This window comes from Lichenostomus cassidix, chromosome 2 (assembly GCF_008360975.1).
Source record: "Lichenostomus cassidix isolate B80296 chromosome 2, HeHo_3.0, whole genome shotgun sequence".
NCBI lineage: Eukaryota > Metazoa > Chordata > Aves > Passeriformes > Meliphagidae > Lichenostomus > Lichenostomus cassidix.
This window is the reverse complement of record NC_139482.1, coordinates 60742735-60759870: the sequence shown is the minus strand read 5'-3', so window position 1 is coordinate 60759870 and position 17136 is coordinate 60742735. Positions and strand designations below refer to the sequence as shown.

Below are 17136 nucleotides of genomic sequence, written 5' to 3'. Positions count from 1 at the left end.
AGACACCTCAGATACGGGTTAGGTTGATTTGAGTGAGGGGGGGAGACAGCTCAGATAAGGGCTGGGTTGATTTGAGGGAGAGAGACAGAGAGGACAGGATTAAATCATGTGGAGAGTCTCATGTATGTCACTTACACAGAAGGATATTTTAACCTTTATATATCATCCTATACCGATGTTTACGCATGTTTAATGGACCTACAGGGCACTTAATTATCACTCAGATAGCTCAGAGATCCTAAGATATCTACACCTGCTTTTCTGCATAACACTGAACTTAGCCTGATTTAACAACTCAATCTGTAAACTGCACCATCTTTGAATAAAGGTTTTCAGAGATAGCTCTTAGTTCTAGAAGATTTGTTTCTAAATGAGTGCCATGAAAAATGCTGAGTTTTATTATGTGAGAAATAAGTGTCTTTATTTGTCTCAGAAAAAACATGAGGGTACTTGGAAATGCTCTCTAAGAGTTTCCTTTGACATCCAAAGATAAATTTTAATCAGCTCTGTTCCTTGTGCTAGTGCGTATAGGAGCAACAGGTGTCATATTTAGGAACTAAATGCAGGAGCTGAGGTAGGAGATATTTACAGCTCAGTAACTGAGATACTTATTTCAAATGGCAAATAAGCACATTGGCTGAAACCCCAGAATGAAAGCAATCAGTTGTCATAAATATTTGTGCAGTTCATTTTGCTGTTAAGCTGATTAGAGGTAATTTGTCTCAGCAAAGTTGTGAAAACCTACTATTACAGACAGAAATTTAGGGGGAAAAAGAGATAGGGAAAGGAAAATTGTGCACAAAAAAAATGAAACAAACCCCAAAGAAATTAAGTGAGGTGACCAAGAGGAAACTGGTAAGAGTTTGGTGCCTCGATCTTACATTGCTCTCATGTTGTTCTCTGGAAGAAGTGGAATTTCCAGGACTTTGGTGTTGGAAAGTATTGTTTCATGGCTGGTGGTGGAAACCGTCTTGCCGGTGATCCGGTGAACCTGGTAGAAGGCATGGGGTCGCAGCAGGCGGTCGTCTGCAGTCCCAATGAACAGCTGCAGCGTGAGTGGCTCACTTTCTAAGTAACCATGGAGCTGGCAAGAGAACAGAAAACGCGCACTGAGCACCATGCACATAAACTGCTAGGAATCAATTAAATTTTTATAAGCGGGAGAGCCTAATTCAAGAAGAGAACTTGTGACAGGTGCTATGTGTTAAGTTCCCCCCTTCCATTTTTCCTGTAATGTAATATTGGTACAATAAAAAGGTGCACTCACAAAATGTCTCATTATCCTAAAGGACCCGAGGCACTTTAGATGGGCTGAGCTTTTGCGCACTCCTGCTACATCCACAGTAAACTTTGCATAAATTCTGCTGCAGTGTTCAGCAAAAATCCACAATGAGCTCAATGTACAGTACTTCACAGTACTGAGCAAGGCAAAACTGACGGAGTTTGCAAGTGGAAAGAAGACAGCTCATCCATTGTCATGCTTCCTGGGACATCCCTCATGCAGCAGCAGTCTCCTGCTTGTGACCCGTCCCCTCATTAGCTGATTTTTATGCTGGTAAATACCTCCTGGGACAGCATGGAGACAGATCACATTTACACGATTAGTAGCTCACCATGTGTGTCAAATTCTTGTTATAATTGCACAAAAATCTCATTGAAGCTCTTGGGCCTGGCTTGAACCTCATCCATGTTACAGTGACTGCTCTGATGACAACAAGAGTTATTTCTGCCACAGGCAGCAGAGGAAGCAGAGCCTGACCTCATCCGCACCATCTCCTGTAGAAGCTACTCAGGGTTCCCACTGCTGTGGAGTCCCCAGACAATGTCCCACTTGTGGCTACCACCTGAAAATGAGTGTCATAGAACCAGTTATCTTGCAGTGGCTACTGCTGAAGCCTTGTCCCATGGGAAGGGAGGATCTAGCAACAACAGGAGAGAGGAGGGTGAACAAGGTGGGCTGTACCAGTAGATGCCCCACCCTAGAGCAAACCTACTCACTTTGTTGTAGATTTAGGTTCCTCTGTGAATGGTTCAGGCGGTTTTGGGCATGAGTTATTCACTATCACTGAATATGACAAATTTGTCATAATTTGGTGAGGAGACACTAGTTTTGTGGAACATGCAAGTTCCAAGCTGAATAAAGCCGAAAGCAAGTGGTGAAACCCATTTCAAATGGTGCTTATATTTGTATTTTGTCTGTTTTCACTCTCCTTAAATCTCACAAAACAATTTCTCGTTATCTCTCTTGGGTATTTTACCATCTGACAGCAGGAATGCTATTAAACATCTTGAGTCACTTTTATTCCTTAAGCCCTGCAAAATTTGGGTGGGTGCCAGCACAGGCCTGAAACCCTTCCTCCACTATCAAACATACTGAATGGCAACAGCAATTCCCAATGGCAAAGTTTGATGTACCACAGTGAACAATGCAAGACCAAGGAAGGATGATGGGCCTAGACACATCTTCCACCACCAACTGGGCATACTGCAGATTTTTCACCCCACACTTTGGTCACAAAAGCCAAGAGGAGAACAGAAGCATTTTAATTTGTTTGATTTGGTGAGGCAACTTTTATATCCTTACCTAAGGCACGTGGATGCTGGAAGGATTTAGGGACAGGAGGAGGACAAAGCTCATTTCTAGCACTACACTATTATATCAGCTCTGCATTCCTGAGACACCATACGAAGGCATCTCAGAGCCAGGGGGTTGTGGCATGATATGATATGATATGATGATTGATATGATATGATATGATATGATGATATGATATGACATGACACGGGGGGGTCCATACCAGCATCATCATTTTGAAAACACATCAGTGGCAGTTTGAAAATCTGCAGCATCAGCAAAACAATGGAGGGAGAAAAGCCGAGCCATGCCTTTACACTGCCTTCAGCAGGGTGCCATGGGCTGGGAACTTCCCTCCAGCTCCACATGGAACACCTGTCAGTGCCTGACACACACATCAGCACTACACTGCAAAAAGAGGGATTTCTGGCTTTCTACCCCAGAGACAGACATGCAGCTTGAGCTGCCAGTGGATGATCACAGGTGTGCTCCTGGGACAGCCAGTGGCCATGGGGAAGCCACCGTCCTACTCATCACCACCCCATCTCCCCGCATGACAGCCCTGGCTGCTCATTAATTCCAACAGTGTGTGTGAGCAGGGCTGGCGGAGTGACCTGGATTTGTCCCAGGATGATCCTCCCTGCCCCACCATTTCCAGAGCCTCAGCAGCAACGCTTAGGTAATGGAGGAGACACAAGGTATCCCGGGGTATTTTTGGACAAGACCAGCACGTGGGTTTGCAGGGGGAAAAGTAAGACAGTGTGACATGCCAAGCAAATAAATTTCTATGCATCGCCAGCGGTCACTTCTCCAACTTGTCATGGAGGGTGCTTTTTATGGAGAGTGTAAAATTAAAACAAACACATATTGAATTACAAGGCTGCTTAAAAGGTAAAAATAGACTAGCGAGTAACTCAAACCTCAATTCAGCAAAAGCAAAATCGCACATCAAGGTACCCATATGTTTTACTGAATACGGGCAAAGAGGACCAAGAACATTGGTCTTGCACTGGGTTCTATTTTAGGCTTTATCTTTAAATCTGAACCTGGCTGCTGCCATACCTTGTAACCTATTGCTGAGTCTCAGCTTGTGCTTTTCCCACAGGTTTCCTACCAGGAGGCAATCAAACACCCATAGTCCTCAGCTTTGCACACCTACCTTCCCCTGAAAATTGTTCACATGCTGGAAAATAAATAATATCTCAGATGCATGTTTTGCATTATTTTTTAAGGTTTGTGATTTTCAAGCTAAATTTATGTTTGCTTTTTTTAAAGGCCCTGTCCTAGAGCCATGCTGTACTTAGCTTTGGATCCATTACCCACAGTTACTTACTCCCTGATTTAGGAAGTGCCAGAAACATCCAGAAAGATTCATGTTATCACTCTATGCTTGATTCTTCTGCCCTCAAAATAAGCAAAACTCAAATTCACGTCACTGTAAGTTTTATGCTATATTCTGCGTTAGGAGGCATCTGATCTCCAATTTGTATTTCCCTTTGAGCTTTACCCATTGCATCACATTATTTACTTTTATATTATGTCACATAATCATGTTTGCCAGCAGAAGCAATAAAAGAAAGCGATGTAAGATTAACATTTAAAGGGGCATGTACTGTGAATGATTTATTTTAGATTATACACCCAGTGCACAATTTCTGTGACAGAGAGTGTTGAGCCTTGGGAGTTTTCACCATGCTGCCAATGTCTGGAGAATGGGCAAGATCCTGCTTACTGTCAGCTGGGTGCAATAAGAATATTCCAAAGTTCCCTCAAAACATGGGAGAGTGGTATTATTGCCACATGTTCAATAGTGAGGAGCAGTGGCAGTAAAAGCAGAGTTGCAGTATGTTAGGCTGTTAGACCTGCCAGCAGTCAAAGGGAATATCGAACAGGATCAGTGTAAAATGGGATGGGAAAAAAGGGTGACTGAGCGTTTTTCTTGGTGAGGAAAGATCTCGCATGTTCATATCCATGCATATTTTCCATGTATCCTCTGGGGTACTGTACTTGGTGGAACAGCGATTCAGTTTCCTGGCATGCAACATGGGATGCATGCGTCAGACACCCTATTTTTATCTTTTTCTCTGTGTAACACAGTCCAAAGCTCTTAATAACCCAGTGGCTGAGTACAGGTGACAAAGGTGCTCTCAGCTACGGCATTCATAATAAAGGATGTGTCTTTCCTACCATGCATGCTTTGCTTGGCAGTACATAGATCCAAGTAGAAAGAGCTGTACTTTCCCCTGCTGTGAAAACTGTAAAAGGAATTAGTTGCGAAAAAGGACCAGGAGCACAATGTTTTTGAATGAGTTTCCCTTCCCAAGAAAAGGCGGTGATACAGCAGTCACCTGGTTTGGTACAAAGGAAAGACGAAGGAAAAACTCAAGTATGCAAATAAGACCTGTGTGGCCAAGTGTGTTTGGTTCTGAAATGAAAGTAGGTCATATTCTCTTGCTCTGACCAACCACTGACTACTCGGTTCTTTTCCTCTTTGAGCAACACTGTTAAAAATACTTGAACTCATCTCAAATGATATTTTCATTTTTATTGTCTAAAGCTGCTAAGATCAAAATCAGACTTAATTGTGGGCCTATTATACACTCCTCTAATTCTATCAAAAGCGATGCAGTCACTGTTAATCAACACCAGAACAGGACTGATCACAGTTAAGCTCTTTGTCACCTTACATCATCTTACGCAAGAGCGAGGGAAATGCCGCACTGGCTGAGCCACTGCATCAAGCCTTCCCTGGAATTCCTACACCTCTCCGTCATAGCTTTCCCAGCACCATCTCCCACCAACACATCTTGATTCTCACCAGTAGGCTGCTGCTCATCTTAGTGCAGGGTGCCAAAGCAAACCCCAGCCCTTTCCCGAGGAGATGCACTGTGCACTGGAGCTGGATGTTTTCATGTGTCCAGGTGCCATGGCACTGAACGCCAGGAATCTTCCTCCAGTGGCCAGCAAAGTGTGAGGGAAACAGGGCTGTCACCCCTCACAGCCATCAGCCAACTGCAAGGTACTATCTGATTCAGTCCTACAGCTATGATGACCTCAGGTTTATCATAGACATGAGTATACTGAGGTTGCCTGGATTCTAAATGTGTGCCTGATGTACATCTATTAAATCTGGCAATTGGAATTGAACAGACGTGGAAAATAATGAGCAGAAGGAGATGAGGTGTTTCGAACAAAAGCACTAGAAAACAAAAGCGTAAAACCTCCCCAATCTTTGCTACAGTTACTAAATTTTGAGGAAATTTTGCAAACGTCACATCCCATAACTCAAATGCTATTTCAGCTTCAGTGGTTATTCTACAGTCTGTGAGGAAAACTTCTATTATTTAAGCCACGGCATTTATTTTAAGAAACACAGTTGAAATATTCTGCAAGCTCCCTTTCCAAGTGCTTTATGCTTTTGGCATGCTCAAGCGTCTGTTGAAATGCTCAGAAAGCTACCTGTCATAACAAGGAGTCCTCTGTCTGGAGAGGCTCCTGCAGGCCACTGAAAGATTGGTCCTGTTCTCACGGGACACACCAGCCAGGTAAACCCTCTACACCACCCATGACATCAGTCAGGAAGAAAGGGAGCTACACTGTGTAATAGCTTTCAGCTGTACTTACTGGTAGTTTGGGGAAAGGACTGCAAAAACCCTACAGTGGTGCATTCCTCCAGACCCAGACTCTTTCACCAATATGTTAAATGAACACTGGGGTATAATTTAGGCCTTAGCCTGTCCCAATGCATTGAGGCCTGAGTTTCCACTAATAATGAAGCAGGGCATGACCAGGGACCTAGCATTCACTCTCAAAACTAGTCAGCAGCTTGTGCTTGAGACTCTTGAGCGAGCAGGGGCTGCCTCCTTAATGATAATGATGTGCCAAAAAACGCCACAGGGAACATTCATATCAGCAATACCTCTTTTGTGTGTGTGCGCCTGGTTTTGTGTGTTCGGTATATAATAAAGACAACAAGTAAATACACCCATTTATGCCTCTAAAAATAAGAACAATAACTACATTTCCTTATCTGACCATGTAACTGATGGCCACGCTGCTTTGCAGCAGGTACTGCAATGCTTATGCTCAGCAATGTCTTCCACATTGCTCTGTGCCATTTACATTCCCAGAACTGATCAAGAATACCTGAGTAAGTCTGGTTAGAATCATTAGGGAGACTAGCAACCCATTCTGGTGTAATGGGACCTCTTTCCCTTTTAACCCCCATCAATGTTTTGGGAAGTAATCACAATGCTTTCAAAAAAGGTCAAACAGAATAAAATCTATAAAATAGTGACATTTTTAAAATCAAGACACAGTGCTGCTTTCCCTTTAAGCTAGAGCTTCGGCGCTACACACCAAATAGCTTTATTGCAAACTTTCTCAAGCAGCAGGTATTTTTTTTCTTGCAGGAGCTGCACATGATGAACGATAAAATGAAACAAACTTTTTTTAAAATTTGTTTTAAAGTCATGTTTTAAAAGTGTGCCCAATATACAGCCTCAATAAAATACCATCAGCGAGCACTCAGTGCCCTGATTTTTTAAAACCAAATCAAAGATCAAGCTGTTTAAACTACAAAGGAAGTGCACAAACATTTTGGGTATTGATTTCAACTGTTAGCATTGAGCGTGCATAAAAATAGTGTCAACAATCTGATTTTCAAGAAAAAGAATTTTCTTTTGGCTCCCATGTAGAAGCACGGAAGACGTAAGCATCATGGGTTTGAACGGCAGAAGGGAAAAGCTGATCTTGCGGGCAATGACTGTCATGTGAAGCGCAGGCACAGGGCGGGAGGTCAGGAGACCGGGGCATCTATTCTGGTGTACGCTGCAGAGATCCTGCCCGACCTTCGCCTGGGCACCCACCGAGCCGCCCTGCCGCCGGCTGAAAATGCCCAGGGACCTGCCGCTGAAGGCTCAGGGAGCCAACAACCCACACCTCTGGGAAAAAGAGTCAGGAAAAGACTGCCCCTTTCATCACAAAATTCCCTATGCCTGTTCTTACCCAGTTGGGCTCTGAACTTTGCTGGGGGAGGTCTGAGGGAAAAACACACCTGAGATGCCCTGAGGCAGGGGACTGCAGCGGCTCTCCTCCCAAGCTCCCCTCCCAAACCCCAGGTGCCATGAGAGCTGGTTCATGGAACCAGCTTGAACTCTCCTCGACTCCTCTGCTCCAGAGGGAAGCTGGGCAGTCCCCCTGCAGATCAGAGGTGCACGGCATGCTGCAGGGCAGCAGTAGCGCATGAGCAGGCAGCTGCACCCTGTGCTACAGAGCAGGAGCCAGGCAGGGGCTGGCAGCCCCCACTCTGGGGATTCGGATCCCCACAGCACAAGGAGCGAGCAGCCCTGGCAGTACCCATGAGTCTGACAGGCAGCTTCAACAGAGCACGGACAAACCACTGAGGCGCGTGTTGTGCTCTGCATGTTACAGAATCCCTGTCTCTTTTCCAGCTGTTTCTCTCCACCTTCAGGCTCACACTCTGCACGTGTTCACATTCCAGTCACTCCTATACCACCCATGTGCCCCTTGCTCTTTCCAGATCTCTTGACACAGGCTTCTGTGTACCTAGGACTGAGAGAGGCACATCATCCTGGCCAGGATGACCAGAGAACAGCAACCCTTTGCCAGCACCCAGGCAGGCAAGGGGGGTGCCAGTTTTCAGAAGAGGCATACAGCTCAGCTACAGACTCCTTTTCAGTGAGTACATTCAGGTGCTAAAGTTGGTCCATGTGAACACTCCTGTGAGAGCTCAAGCCAAAAAAAGAGGAGCATCTTACTCAAAACAGCAGAGCAGACAGACTTCAGAATGAAAAAATAAAACACAGGAAAACAGAACAACCCCTCAAACAACCAAACAGAAAATAAAACACTGCCTTAGGAGCTGAGGTGACCCTCTGGCTGTGACATTTTGCTGCACTTCATCTGATGTAGTTAAGCAAAAAAAGTGAATAAATTATGCTCTGTGCTACAAAACATGTTACTATCCCATAGTCCGTCACTTACTTAAAATGAAATTGTTACGTGAATTCCTACAGATTTTTGTGCTACTTTCAGGATTTATTTTTTCTTTCTGAAAGTGATTTTCTTTGGATTCACTCAAACTCTGTTTTAAGATCCAAATGTAGCCAGAGCTGGTGCACAAATGAAAATAAGACAGCCTGCTCCTGCAAAGGGCCAAGCCTGGGCTGAGGACTAGAGCTGGATGGGAGAACAGTGAATGGAAACAGCAGGAGTGTGTTTTATGTGGCACTTTCTAGTGCTGCCACTTGGACCTTAACAGTGCAGCAAAAGAGCAGCTGTTCACATCATGATAAATAAAGTTCTATATAAAACTTCAAGCTGCAAATACGCTGAGGAATTATTAATCTTAATGTAATAGAGATGCTGTACACTCAGTCACTGGCTCACAAGTAATTTCAGTCTTTATCCAGGGAAAAACAACCTTCGTGGCTGCTGGCTCTCAGCACAGCCATGAAATCTCCTTGTCTAAACAGCTGCAAGATGCTGCTCCCTATTTCTACAAAGGATTTTCCTCCTCAAAAATACACATGCCTAAGAACCAACCCATGTCACACTCCTCCTAAAACTATTAGACTCACAGAAGGGATGCCCACCAGAAAAGGAGTTACTAACAGAATGAATCTTTAAGTCCTGGGCACCTTACTCACTGGGACACTGAGAAATCATTACTGCTCTAATGACATCTTCTACCATAAGACCAAAGAAATTTTCTTCTCCTGATCCTTGCTGCCTCAACCAAGGATTATAAATCCAGGTCTGGGGGTAAGTCCAACTCCCTGAAACTACCCACCCCCTCACTCTACTGCATTTCTACTCAAACATTTGCCCTCAGCATCCATCACAGCTTTCAGTTTGGACAGTCATGCCCATGGCCATGCATGAGTTAAAAAAATAAATTATCACAAGAGCCTTGTAGCAGGAATTTATTACATGTTCTTAGGCAGATACCCCGGACAAGCTCGTACTTGTGAACCTGCCTTTCACCATGCCGCTGACGCACTGTTCGCACCCAGCATGCTCCTGTTTGTGGTGAGCACAGCCTGGCCTGGGATCCGCGGGTGTGTGTCAGGTGCCGTCAGCGTGATGCCCTTCACCAGTGCCCATCCCAGCCATGCTACAGCGCCACTGCCAACATCCTTTGGTGACTCCTCCAACCCGAGACACACCCTCAATGCCACGTTTTAACTCGGTGGCTCACAAGTGCTTCAGCAACTGCACAACTTAGAATTCTCATCCTTGGGAATTTGAGGACAAGGGGGCACCCATCTACCCACTGGAGTTACCTGATTAAGGTACTCTTGAGGTGCACATCAAGATGAACACTGGCTCATACAGAACAGGGACAACACAGTTTCAGGCACAAGGCTTTGGAGTTCAGAGACACCAGTGAGACAGTATTACACTAGAAATGGCTGCCTTTCCCCTCAATTTTAACTTCTATCTAAATGACATTTATTTAAACTGCTACTGAAGACAGAAAGCTGGGGCTATGTTTAAAGGCTTTATCTCTGTAAATATTTGGAGAGCTATAAATACTGAGCCATATTCATAATACGAATATTGCACTTACCGTTCTGTTGCCATGAAAATTACTATAGATACACTTCCAATTCTTAATTTCTCTGATTTGCCAAGAACTCATTTAAAAAGACCAAGAAAAATCTTACATTTTTATATCTAATTAGCCACTGGAGTCAAAAGCTGTAGCACAGAGCAGAAACTGAAAACCCAATGGTGGAGGCAGACAAAGCATGTGCACTAGCATGGTATACAGCTGTATGTCCCAAGTGAGACTTATTATAATCAGACAGTCCATGAATCAAGCCCCGACTGCCTTCTGTGTTTGGGGACAGGAGGCAGTAGGAAGGGAGTCTCCTCGCTTCTTGTGAAAGTCACAAGAATACCAATGGCTTCCAAATCTCACAGTACTACTGTCCATTTTCAGCTGGGTTTTTTGATGTAGGAATGAATTTGAAAAAATGAAAGCCTTTTGAAGCATTTTATAAAAGTGCACAGCAAGGATGTCTTAGCACGTGAAGGAGTAAGGAGATGGGCCTGGAGCAATCAAGTTCCCATCTCCAGCTCTGCCAGAGAGTTCTTGCTTTATCAGAGATCATAACTTGATTGGAACAGAAAAAAAAGATCATAACAACTTTTTACATATTTCCAGACTTCTTTATGTTTAATTAATCTGTGCTTCAGCCTCCTCACAAAACAAAAGCCAGTAACCACAGTGCCAGGAGGCCAGTTTACCTGCTCTTCACTATGAAAATGCAGCACTAACAGACCCCTGGTTCCAATCGTTGCACAATTTACACCTGTGTTCCTTGGGGAATAAAGCAAATTGATGCAACCCCACTGCTCTCTGGAGTCAGAGAAGTGCCATCTGCATGTGTATGTTCCTCAAGACAGGTTCTGCTTCTATTGTTTCAACCCTAAAGAAGTGTTGCTGTCACATGCACAAGATTCATAAAAATGCTCTTTGTGACTCCTGTCTCAGAGCAAAAAGGGGCAGTGGCTCTGCCAGGTCACTTTACACTTCTGGTCCTATGCTACTTCCCCAGGCCACCTTCAATCCACCTGGTGCTACAGCTCTGATTTTGCTGCAGTTTTATCTGAGAGCATGTCTACCATGGAATGTGTCCCAATGCAGCAATAAAAATAGGTCAGGTATATCTTACAGCTCGGATTCAAGGTTTTGACCTCCAGAACACTCTGATTAAACTATGAGAAATCTAGGGAGATTGGATTCCATGCTGTGAGTTGCTTGAGGGTGATGCCACTGGTTGATGTCACTTCTTTTTTTAACAAAAAAATCCCCAACCAAATAAAAAACCAAAACAAAACAAAACAAAAAAAAAACCAAAAAAACCAAACCCAACAAAACAACCAAAAAAACCCACCAAAAAACCACCAGAACCCTTATGGATGGAACAGACAAGACTGATCAACAAGCATAACATGATCTGCTCTGCCACAAGCACTACAATGAACTGAAAGGCTTGAGATCTCCAACTGCAAGTAAATAAAATAGGCATGAAACACTCCTAAATAACTTTCTCAAAATACAGGGAATATTTTCAATCAATCATTCTAAATATTGTCACGTTGAGTAACATTATTTAGCAACAGCTGTTGCACTAGAGTTGCTGAATGGAATACTGACAAGCTAATACCACAACACTGCTTAAAGCCAGTAAGACAGCCAAGTAAAATGTTGCAAATATTAATAGCAGAACTTGCCAATAAAAGCTTTACAGAGTAGCTTATCTGCTGCTGCAAATGGATGACACCCTGCTGCAGTCGGTGGAGCAGGATGTCAGTGCACAATTGAGAATAAGAAGGATGCTGAGGGTAACAATTTCTCCTTTGAAGGGAGGTATGATGAGGAGGTGATAGTGCCCAGGACCTGTGCTTTCACACCCAAACCAAGACTGTGTCTCTGTCAACCTGCTGACTTCAAATATGAGGCTCTAGTATGGGTCAAGTTCCAAGCCAGAGATAGAAATGCCAAGGTCTTAAAAGGCACTGCTCCTCCCAGTCATACTCAAGCCTTACCCATTTAACCAACCTAAGAAGTACATCTCAGTCTTGGCAAACTGGGAAGACCTGAAAGCCAGATGAACACAGTTAGAAACAATTGTACACAACACATCAAGTTAGAAGGAAAAGGGAAAAGCCATGTGATTAATGCCACCTAACTTTTAACACATACAGGCTGGGCAACAACAGGGTCTAGTCACCTTGGCTGCCGTCACAGCCAGCAAAATGAGACAGGCACTCTGAAGGTGTGACTTACCCAAGCAGCTTCAGATGTTCACATCAGAATAAAAATAATAACTCACTAAACTCTACACCAACAAGCCTTCCTCTGATTACAGAGAGAAACTAAGGCAATTAGTTCAGTAGCAGACATATAATAAACCCTAAAATGTGAACTTCCCCCTGTCACCTGCCCAGGCCACAGTTCAAAGTCTGAGTGTCCCACATGCCCAGGGCAGTGTTGTGAAGCACACGCCGTGCTTTGCTCAAAGAGACACGAAGCAGAGCTCTTGGGGAAGGACCTTGCAGAGGCAGAGCCTGCTACAGACACACTGCTCTGCACTTCACCATCAGGCAGTTTCATTTGGGCAGCTGCCCACAGCTTTCCATAGCAGGGGTACGAGACCATTGCCTCTGACTGTGGTACTCTGCAGCCCTTTTCCCCCCTCAGAGGGAAAGATCAAAGTCAGCTCCACCACACCTTAAATTCAGTGCCTTGGCTTCTCCACCCTGACTTTGGGGGCCTGCTTTACCCTGATCCTGGATTCAGCCTCTCCACAGTTTGGGCAGGAGGTCACGGCTGGGAGACAGACACTCGACCAGCTCCCTCCACAGCCTCCCTCCCTGTTCCTGCGACGGGACAACTCACCCCTCCCAAGCCTGCCTCAGAAGGGTGTCACAAAGCAGCAGCTCATTTCCCTGCAAAGACTACAGCAACGCTCGCCAGTCCCAGCAGTGCTCCCGAACTCTGCTCTGGAGCACCACCACATAAACTTTCAGTGGCCTTGCTGTTGCCATTGTTTCAGAATTGGACTGCACACTAAAATCATAATAAAAATAGAATCCTGAGCCCTATTCCTGTTAATGAGCACTTTTTACATTAAATTCAAACATGTCTTACACAACTTTTTCTACTACAAAAAGGGAGAAGAGAATTTGATAAAAATTGGAGAGCCCAAAAGCCAAATTAAATCATATTTTTATTTTTACTCAAACTGGAGAAAGAATGCTTTCACTCACCAGACCATTTTCCTACAAACATCTGCTATTACAGATAGGCTTTCAGGTTAATGCTGCCCTGTGATTAGAGAAGCTACCCCTGTAAAATCTATTTGAGCAAAGAATTTCAGGGATTTCATTTAGGACAGCAAAACTGCAGAGCCATAGCCCAGCTGTACCTTGCTTGCCACTGCACTGCCTTGTTCTTTGCAAAGTCTCTCTACCCTGCCTCCATCTCAACTGGGGCTCTTGCAGCCAGCAGTGGGGCTATGCCAGTTCACATATTTTAAGGTTTTCCTCACAACCGTGAGAGATTAGAAAATGAGGCTTTGATGTATTCAGGACATGTGCTTGAGATTACTTGTGTACCTAGATGCTAGCACATGTGTCTGCAAGTTGTGGTATAAATTTGTTTGTCCCTGGAAGCTCAAGTTTGAAGCTATGGGTGGAGTTTGTGTACAATTCTGCAACTGTATGCCAGTCTGTGGTCAATAACACTCTATAACCCGTATTCAGTAACAATATTTGAGTCTATATTGAAGAATATTATATTATTGCAGAATAAGAGCTACAACACAAAAAGCCCACATAATGAAAACATCACTGCAAAAGAGGTGCTTGAAAATGAATTTGAAACTAATTTAGAAAATTATTTCAAGATTATTAAGGATTGATTAAAAAATGCCATCTATTTTTTTTTTTTGCAACTGCGTATTCTGAGCAATTTTATGAGTTTGTGCATCTACAGGGAGAGACTTACATATTTTATGTAGTTTTTTTATTGTTATATGACAGGCACTATCTAAATATTCTTGTACGTATGAACAAGACTGATCTATGCTGCATTGTGTTATAACCAGACTAAATATTCTTCACTGAACAGGAGGTGTTACAGTATCTTAATATGGAGTTCTGCAAGAGGAGGCAGGATTTTTTTTGGGTTTTGCCTTTTTTTCAACAAGTGGTATCTTCTGTGGACTTCTCCAGGATGAAACACCAAACTGACCCACACCAGTTACACTTCTTCAGCACTTCACAACTTTTAGACATGCTATTCCTGCTCAAGTCAGTAAGAGTTTTACAGCTAAATCTGACCCTGCGTGCTCTGCCAATTTTCTCTGGTGATTTTGTTCTAGAAATGCAGACATTGGTACATATATACCAGTGAGAATGTATTAAAAACCACAGCAGGTAGAAAATAATACAGCCCAGGGAAGTTTTGTTTTTGACTCTCCTCATAATCAAAGCTATGCACAAAGCACAATGAGGCACAGTAAATAAAGACATTTCACACAGACAAGCATGAAAATCTTCCAAGACAAAGAAAATTAAATTATCTTTCAACTAAGGAACACACTGCAATGAAAGACTAAATGAGCGGTTCTAATTAAAACCATGCTGTGAATCTCCTACTTTCCACCACAAAAAAAATCAACTAGTACTTGTGCATGTACAGCCACACTCCAAAACCAGTCAAGCAGCTTTCCAGCCAAACAATGCAAGACACAGCATCTCAGAGCTGCGAAACATATTGAAATTATTTCCATAGCAATCATAACAACAACATGTCAGGCCATGATACGCAGGGAAGGGGTGGTGGCAACGGGAGCTCAGCCCCTCACCAGCCCTGGTGCTGCCTGCTGTCTCCGGCATGCTGCCGGCCGCACCCACGCAGCATCCATCCCTTGACCCAGGTCCATCCCCTTTCCCATGGCTGCATTCAGTACCCTGCTGACCTGTGCAATGGTGCTCGCCTTGGCAATGGTCGGTCTCATCCAGAACAGGCACTCGCATCCCTTCTCTGCCCGTGCTCAGGAGCAAAGCGTTACATCCGAGCATGTGCATGCAGGAGAGCCAAGGTGCTGGGAGTCCTGGCTGCTGGCGAGCACAGGCAACACTGTGCAAGCTCTGCTCCAGCTTCTTAACCCTGACATGTTGCAACAATCTCGGACTCAGGTGTCTCTGCTTGCAAGCAGCTGCCTCAGGTGAAAACGCTGAGAGGGATATGAAAACTCATGCACAGAGGACTAACCCTCTGTGCATGAGCTGTGCCCGGGCTTCATGCACAGCTCATCTCTGAACAGCTCTCCAGAAATGAAACGTGATCTCTCTCCCACCCCACTCCCTTCTAGCTATTTATCTGTGCAGTCACAATGTGCTGCGGCCTTCCCGAAGGCAAGCCACTGTCCTTCCATGGGGAGAGAGCCAAGGGGACAGGAACACGTGGCTTATTAAGCACAGCAAGTATGGGCATCCATGCCCTGCGCTGAACATGCATGACATGCTGAAACTGCTGTTTTCATGCAGGCACAGGGACAGCAAGCAGCTAAACATAGCAGACTTCACTGAACAGTCTGAACTACAGGCTTAGATGACATGAAGAAAGGTACAGTTTGCCCAAAGATAGAGGAAAGTAATGGGAAAGTTTTGGACAGTGCTGGAAAGCTTGGCTCCAGTATCCTCATGCCTGAGTCTCTGTCGAGACATCCAGAAGAGCTTCACAGACCTCATGGCCATTGCGTGTGGACAGGCACAATGGTGGCAGAACAAAAACAAGATGCAGTCACCCTAAATGATCCCAAAACCAAAGGGACCGAAGACAGACGAAAAGGAGGATCCAGTTAGCATTCTGAAAACCACCAGAATGAAGTAGAATATACAGGGAGCTTGCAACTGTTGCCCAAAAAGCATCAGATTTTTAAGAGGGAAAACTTAGTAGGTCTCCTGAAAAGCAGCAGACAGGCCTGCAAGAACAGAATGTGGCCACTGCAACTTGCTCCCCTTTATCATGCTATTTTTGGACAGGTGGCAGCCCCATACACTCACACCTGACACCCAATCTCTTGCAATGCCCATGGCAGGGCTGCAAAAGTGCCTTGCTCCAGATTTTACAGCCAAGTAACCTGAGTGACAATACATTGCACAGTTGATTGCCAGCTAATCAATGTATTCTTGCTTGGTTGCAAATTTAAGGACATACTCAACATTCAATCCCACTTTATGAAAGTTTAAGGATGTATTTAAGTGCTTGGTTTCATTGTAACAAATCGCTTTGCTCCATCTCTTTTACATTTCTTCTCCCTCACATTACACAGAACTGGACCAGAGGAATTTCTACATAAGTAGGATTGCAAGTGGTGAGGGAGCACTTCTCTCTCTCGTGAGGACTATGGGCTTTTGCCAGGATTCACATTTAGCTGTAACACCACGTTATCAGTGTCCCAAAGGGCAAAACTCATTGAGTGAGACTCGACTGTCTGTCACTCCCCAAAATGTACCCACACTATGCCTGCAAGTGCTGTTTACTGCATTTGGAACCTAGGCAGCAGACTTTTAAATCCCAGTGTGCATAATGTCTGCATGCAAACCAAAAGCAGGAGTTCCTCTGCTTTACTGGGTATTGAAACATTAAAAACAGGTGTTTAAAAACTGTATTACAAATCTGTCTGCAACCTATATTATTTTTACCATGTGAAGTAAATTGATCACTAGCATGTTTCAACTGTTTCAGTGAAAATATACAACTCCTGCCAAATTATTTCTTAAACATGTGGAGGGAGGAGAAAGTTTATTTGATTTCACTGCACTGACAGCATGCAACAAATTCCACTTCTGTGTATATATACAGCAGATTCTGTAATGGATTATCTCCCTTTCACAGCAAGTATCAAAGAAGATTTCGAGCTATTCTTCATAAGGAAAGAAATTATAAACCCCTGCTCATAATGAAAGATGCAATGTACTCTGAGAGAGAAAATGGGTAATCTGACACTGTA

At 44.0% G+C, this 17136-nt stretch overlaps 1 protein-coding gene across 1 annotated transcript in view; it reads right to left on the bottom strand.

Annotated features, from left to right (window-relative positions):
• NFATC1 (nuclear factor of activated T cells 1) overlaps positions 1-17136 on the bottom strand; it is a 111276-nt gene that overhangs the window by 70986 nt on the left and 23154 nt on the right. The window contains exon 4 of the mRNA XM_085051719.1: positions 882-1084. Within this exon, the coding sequence (XP_084907845.1) occupies positions 882-1084 (203 nt within the window). The remainder of the gene's footprint in view (positions 1-881; positions 1085-17136) is intronic.